Source organism: Rhincodon typus, chromosome 22 (assembly GCF_021869965.1).
Source record: "Rhincodon typus isolate 14 chromosome 22, sRhiTyp1.1, whole genome shotgun sequence".
NCBI lineage: Eukaryota > Metazoa > Chordata > Chondrichthyes > Orectolobiformes > Rhincodontidae > Rhincodon > Rhincodon typus.
In genome coordinates this window covers 3,172,110-3,196,197 of record NC_063353.1, presented here as the reverse complement: position 1 = coordinate 3,196,197, position 24,088 = coordinate 3,172,110, and the positions used below count along the sequence as shown (strand labels likewise).

The 24,088-nt window shown below is 39.4% G+C and overlaps 1 protein-coding gene across 2 annotated transcripts in view; it reads right to left on the bottom strand.

Annotated features, from left to right (window-relative positions):
- fgd6 (FYVE, RhoGEF and PH domain containing 6) overlaps positions 1 to 24,088 on the bottom strand; it is a 96,501-nt gene that overhangs the window by 17,026 nt on the left and 55,387 nt on the right. The window contains exons 9-14 of one of the 2 annotated variants that reach the window (XM_048610199.1): positions 19,876 to 19,926; positions 19,726 to 19,784; positions 19,541 to 19,612; positions 10,105 to 10,173; positions 8,125 to 8,208; positions 7,675 to 7,754 (exon numbers count right to left, since the gene is read on the bottom strand). In XM_048610199.1, coding sequence (XP_048466156.1) covers positions 7,675 to 7,754; positions 8,125 to 8,208; positions 10,105 to 10,173; positions 19,541 to 19,612; positions 19,726 to 19,784; positions 19,876 to 19,926 — 415 coding nt within the window. Of the gene's footprint in view, positions 1 to 7,674; positions 7,755 to 8,124; positions 8,209 to 10,104; positions 10,174 to 19,540; positions 19,613 to 19,725; positions 19,785 to 19,875; positions 19,927 to 24,088 lie in introns of those variants that run through there. The other variant, XR_007264463.1, reaches the window with a different exon arrangement.

The following is a 24,088-nucleotide window of genomic DNA, read 5'->3' as shown; positions in this document are numbered from 1 at the left end:
TTTTTCTGAAGAAGGGTCCTGACCCGAAACGTCAACCTTCCTGCTCCTCTGATGCTGCCTGGCCTGCTGTGTTCCTCCAGCTCCACAATGTACAGACCATTAATAAACAGTGTGTTTGGGAGTTTCATTAGTGCTGTAACTGTTTTGCTGTGAAGTAATAATAGACTTGTAATTATTGTTGCTATTATCATGTTATATTAAGTAAGAACTTTGCAGGAGCCATGAATCCCAGCAACTTTCCTTGCAGTATCCAGATTATGTTTATTAATAGTCACCTCCTGCTGACAAGACAGGATGACTAAATTAGCAACTCAAATTTCCCCAAGCACATAGTTTAGCCACCAGCTCTGCTGTAGACCCCAGTACTTCAACATTTCCTCCTTTAATAACCATCACAACTTCTTCACACAGTATCAAAGTAAACATAATGGTATAATAGGCTTCTGTCCTCATTACTTCAATGAGATTTGTGTATGAAGATTACAATGGAATTACTGGAGGCAGTACTCCATAAATGAAAGGAATGTCATGCATGGTTCTCATAATGGGTGGGTCCAGTGTCAATAGGTGCTAAGAATTCTTGTGTGCAGAAGGATTAGCGAAGTATTAGCTTTAGTACTGCTGGATTTAGAAAAAAACATGCTTAGACATATTATGAAACACTACCACTGCACCACAAAACCCTCCAGTTGGAGGATCTTGATGGCAGAAGTAATGAAGACAAATCATTGTCAATGGTGGCTGAGGTAGAAGCATTCTTCCCTGTGAGAAAAAATTTGAGGCTTGAGCACGGTCTAAATTTACACTGCAGAGCAACAGTGAGGAAACACAGGAATAGAAGTGGGCCATTCAGCCCATTTAGTCTATCCCACCATTCCAGATCACGGCTGATCAACTTCTCAATATCATAACACTCACTATCTCCATACCCCTTAAATGTCACTAGTCTTCAGAAAACTATTGGCTTATGTCTTGAACACATACAATAATTGAGCTTCCACAACCTTCTGGGTAGAGAATTACAAAGATTCACCACCCTTGAAATGAAGGAATTCCTTCTCATGAGTCTTCAATGGCTTTCTGCCTATTATCCTGAGACTACATCTCATGGTCCTACAGTCACAAACCAGGGGAAGCACCTACATCCACACTGTTGTGACTTCAAAAAAGCTTCAAAGATTCAATAAGATTGCCTCTCATTCTTTGAAACTCTAAAGAACACCGATCCAGTTTCCTCAATCTGCCCTCATAAGACAATCCTGCCATCCCAGGGATTAGTAGTGAATCTCCATTGAATTCCCTGTCTGACAAGTATGTCCTTACTTAAGTAAGGAGACCAAAACAGTGCACAATATTCCAATATGAGGGAAGCTGTACATGATAACTTGCACTTGGATGCAGATGAGGTGGTCAGGGTTCTAAATGAGTACTTTTTTCCTCTTCCTTCACAAAGGAGAAAGATTATGCAGACTTTGTAATTGAAGAAACATTAGACGAACGAAGTGTAATGAGAAGGGAAGTACCAGAGGAACTGACTTTTGTAAACATTGGTCAATTATCAAGGCCAGTTGAATTGTACCTGAAGCTGCTAAAGGAAGGAAGGCAGAGAGGAAATAGCAGATGCTCTGAGCATCATGTTCCAATTTGCATTAGATACAGGTGAGGTACTTCAGGATGAAGGGCTGCAAACATTCAAAAACAGGGCAAGGAATTGGCCACTTGATTATATATCAGTCTATCTGTCTTCAGTGGTAGACAAATTACTGGGATCAATATTCGGATATAGGATTAACTGTCACTTGGAGATTGACAGATTTGCTCAGAGATAATCAGTATGGTTTTTTAAGGGAAGGACATACCTTACCAGCTAAACTTTTTTTTTTCAGGAAGTGAAAAAAGCATTGAGAAGGGATGTTGTCTAAATCGGTTTTAGTAAGGGTTCTGACAAGATTCCATTTAGTAGACTATTAAGAAAAATTGAAGCCTATGGGATATTTTTCTTTATTCATTCATGAGATGTAGGCATTGCTGGCTGGGCCAGCATTTACGTCCGTTCCCAATTTCTGCTTGAACTGATGGCTTGCTCTGGCTATTTCAGAGGATAGTTAAGAATCAACCACATTGCTTTGGGTCTGGAGTCACATGTTACCAGGCTAGGTGAGGATGATGGATTTCTTTCCCTAAAGGACATTAGGGAATCAGATGGGTCACAACAATTAACAATGGTTACATGGAAAGATCACTTTGATGGGATTGTACTATTGGCCCTCCGGTAGTAAGAGGGAAATTGAGAAACAAATAAGTAGGGAAATCTCAAATATATGTAAACATAATAAGGTTGTAATAATGAGGGATTTTAATTTTCCAAACACTGACTAGGGCTACCAGAGTGTGAAAGGTTTGGACGCTGAAGCATTTGTCAAATGTGTTCGAGAAAATATTCTTTATCAATATGTGGATGCGCCTATTGGAGAAGGAGCAAAACCAGACGTTCTTTTGGGCAATAAGGCAGAGCAGATGACTGAAGTAAAAGTGGGGGAACACTTTGGGTCTAGTGATCATAATTCTATTAGTTTCAAAACGGCTATGGAAAAGGATAAGCCTTCCATGAAAGTTAAAGTTTATAATTGGAGTAAGGCAAATTTTAATGACAAGACAAGAACGTTCAAAAGTTGATTGGAGCAAACTGTTCACAGGCAAAAAGACGTCAACACGTGGGAGGCGTACAAGAGTGTGATGACGAGCGTTCGGAAGCATTTTGTTCCTGTTAGAGTGAAGGGTAAAGCTGGAAAGATTAAGGAGCAACGGATAAATAAAGATATTGAGGTTCTAGTCAAGAATAAAAGAGAATCTTATTTCAGATAGAGACAACTTGGTACAATTGAATCTCTTAGTCAATAATAAAGAGTGTAGGGGCATTCTTAAGAGAGAAATCAGGAAGCCAAAGAGGGGATATGAGATAACTTTGGCATGAAAGGTTAAGGATAATCCAAAGAGATTCTACAAATGCATTAAGAGCAAGAGGGTAGTTAGAGAGAGAATAGTGCCTCTTAAAGGTCAAAGAGGTCGTCCTTCTGTTGAACCCCAGGAGATGGGAAGAGATACTAAATGAATATGTCGTGTCAGTTTTTACTGTGGAAAAAGGAATGGAGTCTAGAGAATGCAGAGAAATAAACTCTGATGTTTTAAAAACAGTTCACATTACAGAAGAGAAAGTTTGGGAGATCTTAGAGAATATAAAGTTGGATAAATCTCCAACACCTGATCTAGGGTATCCCAGAACATTTTGGGAAGTAATGGAGGAAATTACAAGACTCATTGCACAAATATTTGCATCAGCTATAACTACAGGTGAGGTGCCTGATGACTAGAGGTGGCTAATGTTGTACCTAAATTTAATAAAGGCTTTAAGGAGAAATCAGGGAATTATAAACCTGAGAGTCTGATTTCGGTTATGGGTAAATTGTTGGAAGTAATCATAAAAATTAGGAGATATGGACATTTAGAGAGGCAAAAATTGATTAGGGATAGTCAGCGTGGTTTTGTGTAAGGAAAACGGTGTATCACAAACCTGATTGAGTTTTCTGAGGAAGTTACCAAAAAGATTGATGAAGAGGTCTTTATTTGGATTTTAGTAAAGCCTTTGACAAGGTTCCGCATGGTAGACTAATTAGTAAAGTTAGGTCACATGGGCTTCAGGGTGAGCTTGCCAATTGGATACATAATTGGCTTAACAGCATGAGACAGAGAATAATGATGGAGAGTTGCTTTTCAGACTGGAGGACTGTGACCAGCAGTGTTCCACAGGGATTGGTTCTGGGTCCTCTTTTGTTTGTCATTTATATAAATGATTTGAATGAGAATATAGAAGGCATGGTTACTAAGTTAGCGGACGACACCAAAATTGGAGGCATAGAAAACCTTCTTCGTTTTCACTAAGATTACAGAGGGATCTTGATCAAATGAATCAATGGGATGAAAAAGGGCAGAAGGAGTTCAATCTGGATAAATGCGAGGGATTACATTTTGGTACAACAAACAACAGTAGGGCTTATACAATTAATAGTAGGACCTTGGGTAGTGTTGTAGAACAGAGGGTCCTAGGGATGCAGGTACATATTACTCTGCAGTTTGTGTCACATATAGACAGGGCGGTTAAAAAGGCATCTGGCATGCTTGACTTCATTGCTCAGTCCTTCGAGTATTGGAGTTGGGAAGTCATGTTGAGGCTGTACAGAGCATTCAGCCTCTTCTGGAGTGCTGTGTGCAGTTCTGGTCACCCAGTTATAGGAAGGATGTTATCAAGCTGGAGAGGGTTCAGATGAAATTTACCATGATGTTGACAGATATGGAAGGTTTGAGTTATAAAGAAAGCTGAATAGGCTGGGACTTTTTCCACTGGAGCATAGGAGGTCAAGAGACGATCTGATAGAAGTTTATAAAATAATGAGAGATATAGATAGAGTTAATGGTAGTTGTCTTTTCCCTAGGATGGAGGATTTCAAGACCGGGGGCATATTTTTAAAGTGAGAGGAGAGATATTAAAAAAAAAGGCAAATTTTTTACACAGAGGGTGGTTCGCATGTGGAATGAACTTCCTGAGGAAGTGGCGGATGTGCGTACAATTACAACATTTAAAAGACATTTGGATAGATAAATGAATAGGAAAGATTTGTAGGGATATGGGCCAGTAGCAGGCAGGTGGGACTAGTTAAGTTTGCAATTATGTTTAGCATGGACTGGTTGGACCAAAGGGTCTGTTTCCATGCTGTATGATTCTATGATCACTATTAGACTGTTCCAGATTTTCTCTGATTTACATTTCATTATATGCCATGGTGGGATTTGAACCCATATCCCTCATGAATTTTCCTGGGTCTCTGGATTACTAGTGCAGTGACAACTCCACTGTGCTATCATGTACCCCTCATTGGTAAGCTGGATCCAAAAGATACTCAGTGAAAGGAAACAAAGAGTAACAGTTGATAGCGGTTTCTGTGAATGGGAAACAGCATCCAGTGGTGTTCCACAGATGTTGGATCCCTCGTTATTTGCGGTATAAGTTGATGATTTAAGCTTAGTTATAGGAGGCATGATTGGGAAATTTGCAGACAACAAAACATTTGGCTGGGGAGTTTGAGAATGAAAAGGATGGCTATTGACTGCACGAGGATATTGATTGTGAGCAGAATAATGGCAAATTGAATTCAATCCAGAGAAGCACAAGTTTATGCATTTGTGTAGGGTAAATAAGCAAGAGCGTAAACAATAAATACTGTCTATTGAGGGAGGCAGTGAGTGACTTTGGTGTGCGTGTCCACAGTCCCTGACGATAACAGGTCAGGTAGAAAGGGTAGTAAGGAACTGGATTTGTGATGCTTTCCTTCATTGAGCAATGCAACAGCAGAGATGTAAACAACAACTACATAGGATGCCATAACTATAATTCCGTACACAGCTCTGGGCACCTTGTTAATGGAAGGACATAATCACTCGGACAAAGTATAGGTGGAGATTTACAAGAATGTTACCAATGCTTAGATTGGATACCTAGAGTTGCTTTCTTTAGAAGAGAGGAGGCTGAAAGGTGACTTAATTGAGGTGTACAAAATTATGAGTGACTTGAATATAGTGGAATACAGCGAAGACCTGTTGCCCCTAGGCGAGGGGTTATTTACTGGAGGCATAGATTTAAGGCGAATGGTAGAAAAATCAGAAAGGACATCAGGAAAATCATTTTCTTCCAGAAGGTGGTGAACTTGTGGTTTGGTGATTGAGTCAGAAACTGTCAGTTCATTCAAAAGTAGCCTGGATCTGCATCTGATGTGCTGTATCCTGCAAGGATATGGACCAAGTGTTGTTAAGAGAGAATAGATTATTTGGCTGATTTATTCAGCAGGTGCAGACATGATTGAGTGAAGTGGCCTCTTTCTGTCCTGTAACTTTTCTGTAGTTCACCAAAACTCTATACAATTGAAGCACGACATCTTCACTTCTGTTCTCAAATCTTCTTGAAATGGAACCTACCGTTCACCTTTCTAATTGTTTGCTGAACCTGCATGTATTCAGTGATTCACGCACAAGGATACTCAGGACACTTTGGACACCTACACTATCCAGCCGCTCACCATTTAGGGAATTTCATGCCTTTGATTTTTTTTCCTACCAAAGTGGATAACTTCAGGCTATTCACATTATAGTCCATCTACTTCAGTTCCAGCTCATTCACAAGGCCCTTCCAAGTCCTCCTGAAGCCTCCATAGAACTTACATTTTCTCCTAGTTTGGTGTCATTGACAAATTTGAAAGTATTATAATTGGTCTCCAAATCTAGAGCATTTATTTAGATCGTGAACAGTTGTGGACCATGTGCTGCCACTTGCTGTACCTGACTGATAAGTGCCTGTCATCCTGACAATAATTTGTTTATTCTTACTCTCCACTTGGCGTCTGCTAACCAATTCTCCATCTATACTAGTAAATTTCCTCCAATCACATGCACTAATTTTATTTGCCAACCTCCTGTGTGTAATCTTATCAAAAGCCTTCTGAAAATCTAAATAAGTCACATTCTTTGATTTTCGTTTGTCGATGCTACAAGTAGTATTCATAAAAAACTTGAATAAGTCTGTCAAAGGTGATTTCCCTTTCATAAATCCATGTTGATTCTGACCAATTTTGCCATTCTTTTTCAAATGCTTGGTTTTGACGCCATTTATAATAGATTGTAATATTTTGCCTCATTGCACAATACCTGGTCTAGTCCCAATTCAGTCCAATCCATGTCATGTCACATGATCCCTGTCTCTAATGACTACCAGATCATACTTATTCATTTCTTTTTGCACTCCAGGTCATCTATTTTGTTCCAAATGCTGAGTTCATTCAGATATATAGCATTCAGTTTTATCTTTTTACTCACTTCATAAATTCCAGTCTTCAGCATTGGTTGACTCTTGGATTTGTACTCTTAATCATTTCTTGTCAAGTCTATTTATCATTTCCCTTATTAATAACTTTCTCTTTAGCCTTGACTCTATTCTTTGATTTATCACATCTTCTGAAATTTGATCCTTGCCTCCATAATTTAATTTCAGAACCTGCTTCTTTAGTTATGCAATAAAAACAGAAATTGCTGGCAAAAGTCAGCAGGTCTGACAGCATCTGTGGGGCGAAAGAAGAGTTAATGTTTTGAGTCTGGTGACTCTTCATCAGAGCCCAGTTCTGTTAATGATGCAGGTATTACTGCAAAGACCTTGAAGGTTCTGCTCCCTAATATTGCGCCAAGCTCCTCATACTGACTACACAAAATTTCCTCCTTTGATAACTATGGATCCTCCCCTCCAAGTTCCTTTCCAGCCAGAGATGTGCTGAAACCTGGTACTGAGGAGACAACACAGTCATCTGATCTCACACTCTTTGCTGCAGAGCACAGAGCTGATCCTCTCATTACTATCGCTACATTTCTTCTTACTGCCCATTCTTGAGACGTTTTCTGTACCCTCACTCTCATTCAGACAAGTTGAAAGAACCTCAAACTTGTTGGACAACTGTAAAGGCCCTCTACGTTCCTTAATTATCAACCGTCCCTTTTTTATAAACAGATATTGCAAGCCTCGACGGTGTATTAGCAATATTATATCTATTTAACTCAGTCCTGCTGATGAGCCATTACCTTGCTGAAAGAATGAAAGATCGTTCAACACTCTCTATGTTCAGTTCATTTTGATAGGCTTCTTGAGATGGCTTACTGACCTATAGGATAAACAATATGTTTCATATATTTAAACAAGTCAACAGAAAGCATTCACCCTCATTTTGACTGGAAAGGTATTATTAATAGAATTAAGGTCACAGCAATATTCTATAGTTAACAATGAAATTGTTTCTAACTGCCTGCTAAATACTGGTTCAACCAGATAACAAGCAACTGTATAGGAAACAATTGGTACGGTTTTTCAAGGCATTTGGTGTCAATTTCAAGCAATATCTGGTGTGCAAAGATTCAGAGCAGTATCCACAGTTTACTTACTTTGTGTGGAACATTTTCCATATAATGATAAAATTATGACACTTTAACAACTTAACTTAAGAAGAATGATGAGGAGAATCAAAAATCACTTACCTTCATACCTGCTAGAGAAAGCATGTTGTTCATCTTGAATGTTCCAGATTGCACTGGCGTAGTGTAGAGTAACACGTCATTCAGCTGCAAAGGGAAACATATCCTAAATGTGAATTCAAAACAATAATTCAGGATCAAAACTCATTATTTTCTTCATAATGGTTTAAAGTGAGTTCCTGTACCAAATAGTGCAACATGCAATAAAAGATCCTGTGCCATACTATCTGTATGATGAGTTGTGAATTTCAACAATCGTAAGCATTGACTCAAGGTTAGACAATTATATACATGACTTTTGTTTTATTCTTTCACAGGATGTGAGCACTCTTACTTGGCATGCATTTATTTTTCACTTTTAATTGCCCTCAAATGGATAGTCATGAGCTGCTTTCTTATAACACTTCAGCTGTTGTGGTGTAGTTACACCCATAGGGCTCTTAGAGAGGGAGTTCCTACATTTTGACCCAGTAACAGTGAATGAATGATGACATAGTTCCAAGCCAGGTTGGCATACGGTTGGAAGGGAATTTGGAAGTGTAATGCTCCCATGCATCTGTTGCCCTTGTCTTTCTAGGTAGTACAGATTGCAGGTTTGGAAAGGGCTGATGAGGGACCCTGAATGAATTACTGCAGTGCATTTTACATTTGGTACATACTGCTGCTACTGCGTGTTGGTGGTGGAGTAAGTAAATGCTTAATATGATGGATGGAATGCCGATCAAGTACACTGCTTTGTTCTGAATACTATCAGCCTTCTTTAGTCTTGTAGGAATTGCACTGATCCAGTCAAGGAGAGAGTATTCCATCACACCTTACAGATAGATGGTAATCATGGTTTGAAGAGTCAGGAGGCAAGTTATTCAGCACAGAATTCACAGCCGCTTGTAACCACAGTATTTCCACGGCTGGTTCAGTTCAGTCTCTGATTAACGGTTGACAACAATATCAACGACATCCTCCACTACCTTGCTGTTGATTGAGAGTAGACTTATGGAGCAGCAACTGGCTAGTTGGATTGAGGAAAATTAAAATGACACTGTGGGCACAGCCTGTCTAGTAGGTTTGGCACCTAACTCAAAAATGACATCAGACAACAGTTAAGACAATCTTAAGAAACCACCCAGGACAATGGTACTCAGCTTTTAATTAACACCAATATCTGTTTGTTTAAAACTTCCCAACATGGAGTGCACATTGTGGTCTTAAAACAGAATGAGGCAAGGAGAGCATTCAATGTCGGTCTGCATTTGAAAAAGCAATGTTCAAAATCGATGGTATGAAGCTGCACGGACTTTCCGTGCAGTTTCCTTCACTGCACGGGAGAGACTGAAGAATCAGTGACCTTGTCAACAAGAAAACTGGAGTCCCAGCACATCATGGGCTTTTAGCTGAAGTAAAGAAATAGAAATTAAGAAAATACGATCACTTTAACATTTAGGATGAAAGTTTGGCCTTGGTGACAATAGAAGATAAGTCATCAGCAAAGAAAGGCCATATCAAAGCAAAGCTAGATGGGTGGACATCAACAGAAACTGGATGAGGGGAGGAATAGAGGAATTCCAATAGTCCAATTCCAATATTCCAATAGACTATGACTAATAATGGATAGAATAGTACAGACTATCACAAACACGGTTCTAACTGGAAAATCCTGAAAGAAATGCCATAGCAGTATGTTGGAACTATCTAAATAATCCTATTTGTCGGCTCTTTTCAAGTAGCTTGTATACTTTATTCCCTGAAAGATTTTAAGACTATCATTGTCCTAAACCTTTAAGAATTTAAATGACTTCATGCAATAAAATTTATCTCACTGATAGACATCTCTACTTAAAGAAATTAATGTGTTTCTGAGATTTCAACAGTATACAATGTTCAACAAAATTACAAGTTATATAAAGAACAAAATATGTAGGAAAAAAAATGATCACAGCTTTTAAAAGGGTTAGATGTACAGGACTTAAACATAAAATCACCTACCAAAAAAAACATTCGGGGCTGCATAACCTTTCTAGAAAGCTTCATCAAAGTTCCTTCCTTCAAAAACACCTAGTCAAAGAGAAACAACATAATAATACTATTAGTTACTGAATTAAGCAGCCATGACAGATTTCCTTGGAAACAACGTACTATGCAATCTTTCTTCAGAGCTTAGACCATTCAAACTAGGCCTTCTGGTAAATGTCCTCTGTACTCTCTCTACTGCAATGACATCCTTTCCACAATGCGGTGACCAGAACTGCAAGCAGTACTTCAATTGTGGGCTAACCACTGTTTTATACTGGTCCAACCTAACTTTTCTGTTCTTATACGCTATTCCTCAGCAAATAAAGGCCACAATAAATCCCATTTCTCATGCTCCTTCCTAACCACCTTATCTACCTGGGCTGTACCTCCAGGAATCTATGGATATATACATCAGGATTTCTCTAATCTTCAGTACTTTCCATAGTCCTACCACCCCATGGTTTAAATCCTAGCCTTGTCAACCTTGCCCAAGTGTATTACCTCACACTTTTCCAGGTTAAATTCCAGTCTGTTGATATTTTCCTGTGGTTTATGGCTATCCTCCTCATCCAATTTAGCCCCATGACAATTTTCATATTATTTGTAAACTTCTTGATCGTATCTCTTACGTAATCACGCAGTACAGAAGAGGTCCTTCTGCCCATCGAGTCTGCGCCACTTATATTTAACTTGAAATCATGAAAGTACGGCAAGGGCCCTGCAGAACACCACTGAAAACAAAATTTCCAGTCACAGAAACATTTCTGTACCATCACCCTCTGCTTCCTGTCTCTTAACTAATTTTGGATCCAACATTCCATTTCGCCTTGGATCCCACAAGCTCTTAGTTTGTTATCAGTCTGCCATGAAGGATCTTAGCAAAATCTTTAATAAAGTCCATGTTGACCATCAAATGCATTATTCTCAACAACACTCATGTTTCTCATTTCAAAAATTTGCTCAAATTTGTCAAACAGAACCTTCCCTTACAGCCATGCTGATCATCCCCAATTAATCTGTCTCTCTCCAAATGCAGATATGTTTGGTCCTTGAGAATTCTTTCTAATAACTTTCCAACCACTGAGGTTAGACTGACTAGCCTGTAATTTCTTGATCTATCCATACCTCCCCGTCTTAATAATGAGAGGATGTCAGCATGCCTTCAGGTCCTCTGGCACCTCACCCTTGGACAGAGAGGATTTCAGCATTGCTGCCAATGCCCGATATCTCTTACCTTGCCTCCCTCAATAGCCTAGAATGCTTCTCATCCAAGCTTGTGGATTTATCCACTTATTAAGGCTGCTAAATCCACAAGTACCTCCTCTCTCTTTATGTTAATTACTTAATGTTATGTTAATTCTTCTAATATTTCACAGTTGTCCATCCTGTTGTCCAGCGAGTCCTTTTCCATTGTGAAGACTGACACAGTTTTCATTGAGGATAGGTTTGCACCTAGATTGCCTCTGTGGTCCCTAATGGGCCCTACTCTTGCCCTAGTTATTCCCTTGTTCTTTACATTGTTTAAAAACCCATTTAGATTTTTCATTATTCTACCCACCAATTCTTTCCCATGCACTCTCTTGGCTATTGTACTGCCCTTTTTAAGTTATCCCTGCAGTTTTACACTCGTTTAGGGGCTGTGTCAAATTCCTCCCTCTATATCTTAGTCCTAACTGTAATCAGTAAGGGATTCAAGGGTAAAGGGGAAAAAGCAGGAAAGTGCTGAAGGTTAGCAGATCAGATATTATCTCATTGTATGGCGGAGGAGACTCAATGGGCTGTGTGGCTTACTTCTCCTTCTCCATCTTACGATTTATGTCTCTTGACACACATGGTTCTTTAGTCTTGGTCACACTTTTTCTCTTTGTGGAATGGGTTTGCCCTGTACTTTTTTTTCTTTCAATGCCTGCCGTTGCTTTGGCACAGTTTTATCTCCAAAGTACCTGATCCCAGTCCTCTTTGGCCAAACTGTATCTATCTTAATGAAATTAGCCTTCCCCAATTGAGAACTCCTATTCCTCGCCCACCATTATCCTTTTCCATAACTATCCTAAATCTTAGCTATGGTTACCATCTCCAAAATGCTCCCCTACCCCTTCCACTTAATAGAGTTATATTGAGTTATATAGATACAGCACAGAAACAGACCCTTTGGTCCAATCATCCATGTCGACCAGATATCCTAAATAAATCTAGTCCCAATTGGCCTAGCCAGCATTAGGCCCAATCCCAGCATTTAGCCCATAACCCTCTAAATCCTTCCTATTTGTATACTCATCTATCTGGACTCATTTCCAAACATTAGGTCCAGATATATCTCTCCCTTGTTGAGCATTCTATGTAATAAGAAAATTATCCTGGTTACAATTTAAGAATTTTGGACCCTTCCTACCTTGCAGACTAAAAGTTTCCTGTTAATACTTAGATGGTTAAGATACCCAACTGTGATTGCCTCCAGTTCTCTGAAACTTGATAACATATTTGATTGTCTATCTCTCACTGATTATTTGGGGGCCTACAGTGTGTATTAACCAGTGTATTTGCCCCTTCTGTGTTGTTTGCTTAATTCGATGATCCTGCCAAGATATTCCTGAATCAGTACTGTGACCCCTCTTCTATTTCTCTCTATCTTGTCTAAATATACTACAACCAAGAATGTTGAGCAGCCAATCCTGCCCATCTTAGAGCGCTCAGTCATAGCTATAATATCAAACCCTCACAAGATTATCCGTGCCCTCAGCTGGTCTGTCATATCATAGAATCCCAATGGTGTGGAAGCAGACCATTCAGCTCCATTGAGTACACACTGACCCTTTGAAGAGTATCCCACCCAGACCTTCCCGCTACCCTAACCCTGCATTTTCATGGCTAATCCACCTAACCTACACATCCCTGGACACTATGGACAATTTAGCGTGGCCAATCCACCTAATCTGCACTTCTTTGAACTGTGGGAGGAAACCAGAGCACCCAGAGGAAACCCACGCAGACAGTCGCCTGAGGTGGAATTGAACACGGGTCCCTGGTGCTGAGGCAGCACTGCTAGCCACTTATCCTCAAGACTCTGTGCATTCTATTACCTTGCTAAACTCACATCATTCTTATCTAGGCTATGTTTCCTCTGCCTTCCAGACTCACTTATTTGTGAGTTAACTTCTAATTCCAACTTAGCTTCTCGCCCTTCTAAATGACTTGCAAAGATTTCATCCCCCTACCAATATAGTTTAAATCCACTCAACAGGAACACCAAATTGCCCTGTGAGAAAGATGATCCTGTTCTTGTTCAGATGTAACATGTCCAAATTGTATGGATCCTCTATGAATGGCCCCAGTGCCCGAGGAACCTAAAGTCTTCCCTCCTGCACTCTCTCTCCAGCCACGCATTAATCTACTCTTTCTACTCTTATACTCACTACCACATGGAATCAGGACTAATCCAAAGAATTCTACCTTTGAAGTCCTACTTTTCAATTTCCTAGGTCACTCCCTAAGATATTCTGCAGGATTTCATTTCTCTTTCTTTCTGTGTCATGGTCCCAACACAAGATTGTAAGAAGTAGAAACAGAAGTAGGCCGTTCAGCACATCCAGTCTGCTCCTCAATTCAGTGAGATCATGGCTGATCTGATAATCTTCAACTCCACTTTCCTGCTGTTTCGGGATCATTCTCGATTCCCTTACCAATTAAAAATCTTTCCATCTCAACCTTGAACATACTTGATGATCCAGCTTCAACAGATCTCTGCAGGAAAGAATTCCCCAGATTCACTACCCTCTGAGAAGAAATTACTCAACTCTGTTTTAAACATGCAACCTCTTATACTGAGCTAATGCCCATGAATCCTAGGCTCTCCCACAAAGCAAAACGAACTTTCTATGTCTACCCAGTAAAGTCCCCAAAGAATCTTGTATATTTCAGTCAGTTTGGGGTTTAGAAGAATGAGCGGCAAATCAGTAAAGGCTCAATCTACTCAATCTCTCTTTATAAGACAGTACCTACAAATCTGATATCAGCGTAATGAACCCTGTCTGGACTGCCTCCAATTCCAGTATATCTTTCCTTAGATAAAGGTCCCAAAACTGTTTGCAACATTCTAACTGTAGTCTGACCAATGCCTTGTATAATTTTAGAAAAACAAATAGAAATATTTAAAGTCCATTTCTAAGGAAATAAAGGCCAACACTCCATTTGCTGAATTTGGATGCTAGCTTTTTATGATTCAGGGATTAAGGCTCCAAAATTCCTCTTGTTCTGTAGTCTTCTGCAGTCTTTCTCCATTCAAGTAATATTCAACCCATCCATTCATTCTGCCAAAATGCATAACCTCACATTTCCCCACAGTACATTCCATTTGCCAAGTTTTTGTTCACTCGCTTAACCAGTCTATAACCCTTTGCAAAATCTTTCTGTCATTCTCACCACTTTGCTTTCCCACCTATTTTTGTGTTTACTGCAAATTTGGCTATGGTTAATTCACTTTCCTCATTCAAGTCATTAATATACATTATAAATAATTGTGGCCCCAGCACTGATTCCTGTGACACACAACTAGCTACAGCTTGCCACAGACTGCAACCTCTAGCTATTCACTCTCCTACTCCAGAACGTGACAGCCATTCCATGATATCCTTGAACCTAGCACCTAGGAGGCAATGTACCATTGTGGAGTCTACGGTCATGGAAATGCCTGTCCTTCCCCTTGCCAACCAATCCCCTATTACTATTACCCTGTTCAACTCTGATCAGCTGAAGTACCCATAGCGCCTTGGAACGGGCTGGCATGCACAGAATTACTGTCACTCTTGCTATTTTCCAAGACTGTAAAATGCTTTGTGAATGAGATGCACTCAGGGGATTCCCTCACTGTCTGCCTGGCAAGTTCCCTTGGAGCTGCACAACTGCATAACCTCTTGGAGGTTCCATGCACAAATAGAAATGTCGAGTTCATTCCAGGACCTACATCTGGCTTCAGAAGCTGCTGCCGTGCACAGATCTCAGAGGTCCACGCAGCAGAAAAAGTAATTAGAGGGAACAAAAACAAATGTTGCTGGAAAAGCTTAGCAGGTCTGGCAGCATCTGTGAAGAAAAATCACAGTTAACGTTTCGGGTCCAGTGATCCTTCCTCAGAAGAGAGGGAACCTTGCTGCCTGATCACCACCTTCAGTCTGACAGTCACCCAACCCTCTTTGCCTGAACTTCTTTAAGTTGCAGGATAACCACATCCAAAAGCTTGTTATGCATGAACATCTCAGCCTTGGGAAGATTCTGTTGTATTCAGCACTCAAGTCCCAAAACCCAGAGCTCAAGTTACTCCAGCCAGAGGCACCTCCTGCACACATGGCCATCTAGACCACCAGGAGTGTCTACAATTTCCCACGTGGTGTAGAATGTACATGTCACAGACCGGAGATTCCCAGACACAGCTTAACTAAATAAAATGTAGACCCCTTGCTTTTATTTACTCTTACACCTACTTAAGCGAAGACTAGCAAAAAGTCTTAGATAAAATCACAAACAAACAACCAGAATCCCCTTAATTCTCTCAAAGAAACAAATTTAATTTTGAAGATATTCATTATCTATTGAAAGGCTTAAGCTGTACTCAAGGTCTTAACTTAAATCAATATCCAGTCACAAGAGCCAAGAGAAATAACCACCAATTACTTCTCTGCTCTTCTGTGAAGACACATTTCAATTACATTGAAGCAGCTTTACCAATGGTCTGTCCGTTCCTGGGACTTCTCTGCTCACTGTGCTCCTTTTAACCTTGCTGCCACTGCTCCAGAAATCCAGACAAGTCCATTGCCGTTATGTCAACTTCTGTCTCACCTGTCCAATTCCTTTCCATGTACAGTGATGCATTATCATAACAAGCAGCAGCAGAGAATATGATCAGTGCTAAGTGTTAACACCAAGTATGCCACCCTTTTCTTATTGAATTATAGAACTATAATTACAACATTGAAGAAACCTATTTAGCTCATTGTGTCCATGCCAGGTCTCTTCCAAAACTACTCATCTAGACGCACTCCTCTGCCTTTTCCCTGTAGCCCTGCAAATCTTTTCTCTTCAGGTGCTTAATTAATTTCCTTTTGAATACCATGATTGAATCTGTGCCAACGACATGCTCATGCAGTGCATTCACAATCTGAACCACTGTGTAAAAATGTTTTTCCTTATATCTCTGGTGTTTAAGCCAATTACTTGAACTCAATGTCTTTTGGTTATGAGCCCTTCTGCCAAAGGGAACAGTTTCTCATCATCTATCAGGTCCAGACCCCTCAAGACATTCAGCACCCTGTAAAATCTTCCCTCAATCTTTTCTTCTCTAAGTGGAATAGCCCTAGCTTCTAAAATCTCTCCATGTAATTGAAGTTCCTCATTTCTGGAACCTTTTACATAATTATTACACTCCCTCCAATACATTCTTAAACTGCGGTATCTGTAACTGTAGGCAATACTGCAGCTGATGCCAGACCTCGTTTTAGAAAAAAATTTTAGAAAAAACTTCCTTGTTTTTGTACTGCCTCAATTTGTATGCCTTGATAAATGCTTTCCAAGTCTGCCCTGCCACGTTCAATGATTTGTGCACATATAACCTAAGATCCTTCTGCTCCTGCATCCTCCATCCTCTTTAGAATTGTACCCTTTAATTTATATCGCTGTTCTTTGTTTTTGCTAACCAAGTGTATCACATCACACTTTCCCACAATCAATTTCATCAGTCACACACATGCCCATTGCACCATCCTGTCCATGTGCTTTTGAAGTCTTCTTTGAACCTTCTCATAGTTCACAAAGTTCATAATATTTCAAAATTTTGTGTCATTTGCAAATTTTGAAATTGTGCCTTGTACACTGAAATCTAGGTCACTCAGCCAACTTTCATCCATGCTGCCATTGTCCTTTTCACTCCACAGGTTTTAATTTTACTGACAACACTTTACCAAATGTTCTTTAAAATCCATGTGCACCTTGTCAACTGCAATAGGCTTATCAACCCTTACTTCATCAGAAAACTCAATAATTATATCTGATTTTCCCTTTACATATTTGTCCTAGCTTTCCTATCCAATTTTTTTTCCTTTATTCATTAACAGGATGAGGGCATCACTGCATTTATTGCCCATCCCTATTTGCCCAGAGGGCAGTTCAGAGTCAACCACATTGCTGTGTGTCTGGAGTCACATGTAGGCCAAACCAGGTAAGGATGGCAGTTTCCTTCCCTAAGGGAAATTAGTGAACCAGATGGGTTTTTCCGACAATCAGCAATGGATTCATGGTCATCATTCGGCTCCTAATTCCAGATATTTATTGAATTCAAATTCCACCTTCTACCATGGCGGGATTCGAACCCGGGTCCCCAGAACAATATCTGGGTCTCTGGATTAATAGTCCAGCGTTAATACCACTAGGCCATCACTTCCCCTCAAAGAAACTATTAACTTTGTTTAGGATTATAGTTTCTAAATGCTTTCCCATAACTGAAGCTAAACTGATTGACCTATAATTATAGTGTTTACTCTTGCACCTCTCTTTGAACAGGGATATAACATTTGCAATTTTCTTGACCGCTGGCATTACTCTGTATCAAAAGACGATTAGAAAATAACAGTTAGCGCCTCCAGAGTTTTCGTCTTTATTTGCCTCAGCATCCTCACATGCATCTAATGCCATCCTGGTGGCTTACCAACTTTAAAGTACAAACAGTTTTTCTCATACCTTCACTTTATCAACTTTTAGTGTCTCGCCACCTCCATCACCAACTTCTTTCTTGGTAAAGACATATGCAAAGGAGTCATTTAGTGCCTCGGCCAAGCCCTTTGTTTCATGCTTAGATCTATGTTTTGTTCCCTAAGTGGCCCTAGTCCTCCCATTAACACCCTTTTTGCCATTTATATGCCCTATTGAAGACTTTTCGATTCCCTGTTATGTTGGCTGCCAGTCTCTTCCTACACTGGCTCCATGTTGCTTCTCAAGTAAACTTACTATATTCAGCCTAGATCTCACTTCTACTATCATAGTGACATTTGTCATATGCATCCTTTTTCCATTTCTTACTGTATCTCAATCATCATATTGGAAATATGTTTGATTTTGTTTATCCTACCTTTCCACCTCATGCGAATGTGCCAGAACTGTACTGAAATTATTTCCTCTTCTAGAGGATCCCTATGTTCAGTTACATTTTTGCCTGCTAATCTTTGATTCCAGATTCCTGGGACAGGTCCATTCTCATCTTTCCAGAAATACGTTCCCCTCCTCTTAGTCTTTACACTATGACTACCGTAGTCTATAATATGAGAATGACACTAACTATAACTCTCTGTAAGCCCCTTTCAAATTTGTTCTTCTATACCTTGCCCACAATTTGGAGGCCAACAGAACATTCCCAGTAATGTAAAATTACTCTATTGTTTCTTAGTTCCAGACAAATAAATTCTCTCTGATCCCTGTGGGACAATCTCTCTCTCTAGCACTACACTATTATTTTTAAAATCAGTACTGCCAGACTCTCCTCTCATTTCTTTCCTGAACATTACATATATACAGGACTATTTACTAACCAGTCCTTACCTTCTTTGAGCTAGATCTCCATTACTGCCAAAACATCATTTCCTCACATGCTAATCCGTGCCTGGAGCTCACCAACCTTATTCATTACACAATCACATACATGCATTACAAACATAATTTAGATCTTCTTACATTCTCGATCTGACTCGCCCATTTCTTTGTGCCATTTGTTTTCCCTTTCTAATGTTGAAATATGGTTCCAATCCTGCTACTTCATTTGTTTAAACCATCCCCAATACTACTTACATAACACCTAACAATGACAATGGTCAAAAGTCTGTTGGGGTGCAACCCAACCAGCCTGTGCAGGTTCCAGTGTCCCACCAACTTAAAGCCCTCCTTTCTGCACCATCTCTCCAGTCACACATTTGCTTGTTCTGTCCTTGTTTCTATACTAACTTGCAAATACATAAAAAACTTAAATATTTACAGCAAGTGTCTTATACTTCAACAGATATACCTCTTACTAATCAATCTCTTTTGAGAATAAGGCGTTACATCACCATTACAATGTTGCAGCAACTGCATTCATCAATTTTACAACGTTTGAGTCAGCAGCACGAAGTGAAAATAGCTAGTCGATGATAGTATAAGGTAGGGGTGGAGGTCAGATAGACCTTAGGTTTCGGGTAAAAGTTCGGCACAACATTGTGGGCCGAAGGGCCTGTACTGTGCTGTACTGTTCTATGTTCTAGATTATTAGGGAGAGTTTGGATCTAGATATACAAGAAAGATAAATGAAAGATGCATCTCCTTCCCTGCACTCGATGGTCTACAAAATTCTCTTTAAATATTTGAATAGAAGTTTCTATTGTCAGTCAGCAATATTCACCCTTCCAGGTTGTACAATTTCTTGTTGGCTATTTAGGCTATACTGAATCTGCATCAGCTTCTGGAAGTTATCCTAGAGGCAGAGAGAGGAAAAAAAACAACTTTAAGATTACAGCTAGTTTTCAAAAAAAAACAAACAAACAGAGAATAAATCAATACAGTAGTGAGTTAAATTTGTTTACCTACCCCTTGTTTCATTATGTCATTGGCATGGTTCGCTACTTCAACAACAATGGCAAGAGCAGCTGACAACATAAAGATAATCAGCAGTATCTTAATATATGAAAGACAAAAATGCCAGTATTTTATAAATAGTTATTTCAGACAATCTAATACCTTGGGTATCTTTGTAATCGGCACAGTCTATAGACAGGTTCTTCATATAATCTGAAATACACAAAAGTTTAAGTCAGAGTACGCCTTCAGCTACTTATAAGTCAAAAATGTACATTTTCTCCCCTGATGGCTGGGTACCTTTATTCAGTAGGTGAAAGAACCACATTGAGCAGATGTGATCTATATTGAAGATCACAAATGTGGTCCAGCAGCCCCTTTAGAAGTGAATCCTAAATGCATAATGGATTTAAGTCAGGGTTCAAAATCAATAGTAGTTAACTAGTCTGTCTGAATCCACCGTTAAGGTTCACTTTTCAAAGCAATCAGGAATGGGGAATAAATACTGACTTTGACAGTGACATTTAGATCATGAGTTTTTTTTTGAAAAACTACTAGAATTTTTGGCACTGTAACCCAGTTTAAGAAGAAATGCCTTCGAGATGAGAAGAGAAAAATGGAAAAGGAAAGGGGAAAATATATTTGGTTATCAAAGGTTTCTACAGAATTGTCAATTCCTTTCTTTTAATAAAACTCCAGAAGAAATTTAAAAATATTAAATTTATATTGAGCTTGAAAAAAATAGCAGGGTGGAAACCACATTCAGTAAGTGATGTAATCATAGAAACATAGAAGATAGGAGCAGAAGTAGTCCATTCCACCCCTCAAGCTTGCTCCACTATTCCCACTCACCGACACCCCCACCCCAAATATCCCTTGATGTCTCTAACCACAAGAGCTACATCTACCTCCTCATTAAAAACACAAAGTTTTCACCTCAAACAGTTTGTGGTATTGAATTCCACAGAATACCCACTTTCTGGGTGAACACATTTATCCTCATCTCAGTCCTAAAAGGCTTACCCCTTGTTCTTGAACTATGATCCCTTCATACGTATGTCCCTTTAGGCAAGCATAAATAATCATCATAAAATTGGTTCTACCAGCAGGATGGCACCCAGAGCTCCTCTGCTCTGCCTGTTTTTTTTTCTTTTCTTTCTCTCTTTTTAGCAGTCCTGGAGCAGCAAGTGGGCAGGCAAGTCCCAGTGCAGGATAACTTAGTGCAACTGAGTGCCAGCGCAGAGCGCATTGGAGGCGTGGAGCGGAGCAAGACAGTTGTCGGACTGGGGTCTGGCACAGGCGGTCAGACCACGTGCTTACCTGCTGCTATTTGGAATTTTTAACCAGATTAGAATGTCAATCCCTTATCTATGTTATAACTGTCTTATTTCTAACTTTTTTTTGACATTGTAAGTAATGCCACTACTTTTCCCTTTATTACTCTTTTGCATTCAAGATTTGTACCAAAGATGGTGACCATTGTAAAATCTTTTCACTGTACTCCTGTACTGCAATACACGTATCAATAAATGATGCAGGTATTCTATTCTCTTCTCTTCTTCAGTTCTGACGTTAACACCGTTGTGTACCCATAGGCTTGCCGAGTTTCTCTAGCATTTTCTGCTTTTATTTTGGATTTACAGCACTATTTTGCTTATGTCTTAAATTGATCATTTGTGTAGTTGTTAGTGCATCAGGATTGTTGAGAAAATGCTATCCAATCATGGAATCACATCTAGCAGTACACGTGTAAACCACTTGAGACAATTCATTTGGTACTGCACAATATGCATGCAATCGATCCACTATTTCAAGGTCTTGGTATTTTCATTGGACACTGCATTGTGGCAGGATAGCGGAGAACAGAAAAGTTCATACTCACCAAATACCACTTCCCATTTAACAAGGAAAATAGAAAATTTGAAATTAAAGCTACACACCACGACAAACTCTGCTTTTAGTGAGCATATGATTGGACAAAAATGCTGCATGTTTGGGGTTGCTGTTAATTGCACCACTCTAACATTTTTTCAGAAAACAAGTTTATTCTGTGTTTGTACTGATGAGTTCAAGAAGAAGGACTTTAGCAATAAGTTTTGCTTTTCAGCTAAGTTCAGTTTAAGCCCGCTATTTTATCCAAGCATACAATTTCAATATACCAACATTTCCCGATAATAGTAATTCTGATCAATGTAGAGTTTTGCTCAAAAAGCCTTAATAAGCCCAAAATATCAATTCTGAGCAGTCAAGAAACATCACTTGCACATTGACTTCAGAATGGGAAAATTTCATTTAGCCGTGGCAGAAACAATAAAAGTTGAGCCATAAAAATTACAACCCAAACTTTTACCTGTTTGCATGATAGGACAAAGTACAGTATCATAGAATCATAGAATCCCTACAATGTGGAAGCAGTCCATTCAGCCCATCAAGTCCACACCGACCATCCAAAGAGCATCTCATCCAGATCCAAACTCCTACCCTATCCTTGTAACCCTGCATTTCTCATGGCTAATCCACCTAACCTGCAAATCCCTGGCGACTACGGGCAATTTAGCATGGCCAATCCATCTGACCCGCATTGTGGGAAGAAACCAAAGTACCCAGAGGAAACCCACACAGATATGGGGAGAATGTGCAAACTTCACACCGACAGTTACCCAAGGGTAGAATTGGGTCCCTGGTGCTCTGAGGCAGCAGTACAAAATGCTGAGCCACCATGCTTCTGCCAGTAGTGGAACATCATACTCAATTACAGTAATTATATATAACTAGCATTAAAAAAATTAGGTTAGTTTTAAGATAAACTTCCAAAAATCTTGAACACACCAATTATAATACTTGGGATGCAACTGAACACTGTTACCTTGAAAGAAAGATAGTTCAGACACAGTCAAGGTATTTGACTCAAAAAGGAAAAATATGGAAAACAAATGAAAAGCTTCTGGTTGACAAAACAGACAGAAATTAAAGTGAAGAAGAAAAGGTGTGTTATGACTGATGTCAAGTGGAAGATACAATTGAGAACAGGTTGAATAAAGAAGCTCAGAGCAGATGTGAAACAGCAAACAAAAGAACCAAAGAGGGAATTTGAGAAAAGACTGCCAACTAAATGAAAGAGAATCCGAAAATCTTTGATAGGCATTTAAATAGTAAAAAGGTTGGCAAGAGAAGGAGTAGAGATGATTAGGAACCAAAAAGGAGATTTACACATGGTGGCAGAGGGGCTAGCCAATGTGTTAAACGAATACTTCACAGCTATCTTTTAAAAGGGGAAGTTGATGCTGCAAAAGTCTTGAAGAAAGAGGAGTTAACGCAGTCACTAGAAGGCTAATATTTGATAAGAATGAGATACAGGATAGGCTGTCTGTACCTAAAGTTGATAAGACACGAGACTGGATGAAATGCATTCAAGGATATTAAGGAAATTGACAATGGAAACTGTAAACGATAAACACTTGAGAAAAAAGGAGAGAAAGATGAGGGGTCAGTCAGTTTAACTTCAGTGGTGGGGGAAACTTCTGGAAATAATAATTTATTACAAAATTGAAACCCACATAGACAACTGCAGCTTAATTAAAACAAAAAGCCAGCATGGGATTCTTAAGGTAATATCTTGTTTAATTAACTTACTGAGGTCTTTTGAAGACATAACAGAGACGGTTGATGACAGCAATGTTATTCATGTGGTATACATGGACTTCCAAACTAACATTTAATACAATATTGTACATTGTTTAGGGGAGGCAACGGGCTAGTGTTATTATCAGTGGACTGTTAATCCAGAAACCCAGTTAATGTTCTGGGGGATCTGGGTTCAAATCCTGTCATAGCAGATGATGGAATTTGCATTCAATAAAACTCTGAATTAAGAGTCCAATGATGACCATGAATCCATTGCTGATTGCCAGAAAAACCCATCAATAGTGTCCTTCAGGGAAGGAAACTACCATCCTATCCTGATTTGGTTGACCCTTAACTGCTCTCTGGGCAATTAGGGATGGGCAATAAATGCTGGTCTAATCAGGGACATCCAATGAATTTTAAAAAACCTAACAGCCAAGTTTGAACTTATGAAATAAAAAGGACAGTAGCAATATGAATACAGAATTGACTGAGTGATATGAACAGTAGTGGTTAATAGATGTTCTTTAAATTGGAGGAAGGTTTACAGTAGTGTTCCATAGTGGTCAATGTTAGGATCCTTGCTTTTCCTGTATTTTTTTTTCCTCATTTTCTATTTTAATGACATATACCATAAGTCAAAAGTTGAGGAATGAAACAAGGAGGCATTGCAAACAATGAGGAGGATAGTATCGAATTCTGAAAGGCAATAGGCAAGTTGGCTGGATTGGTAGCAGATGATATCCAATGT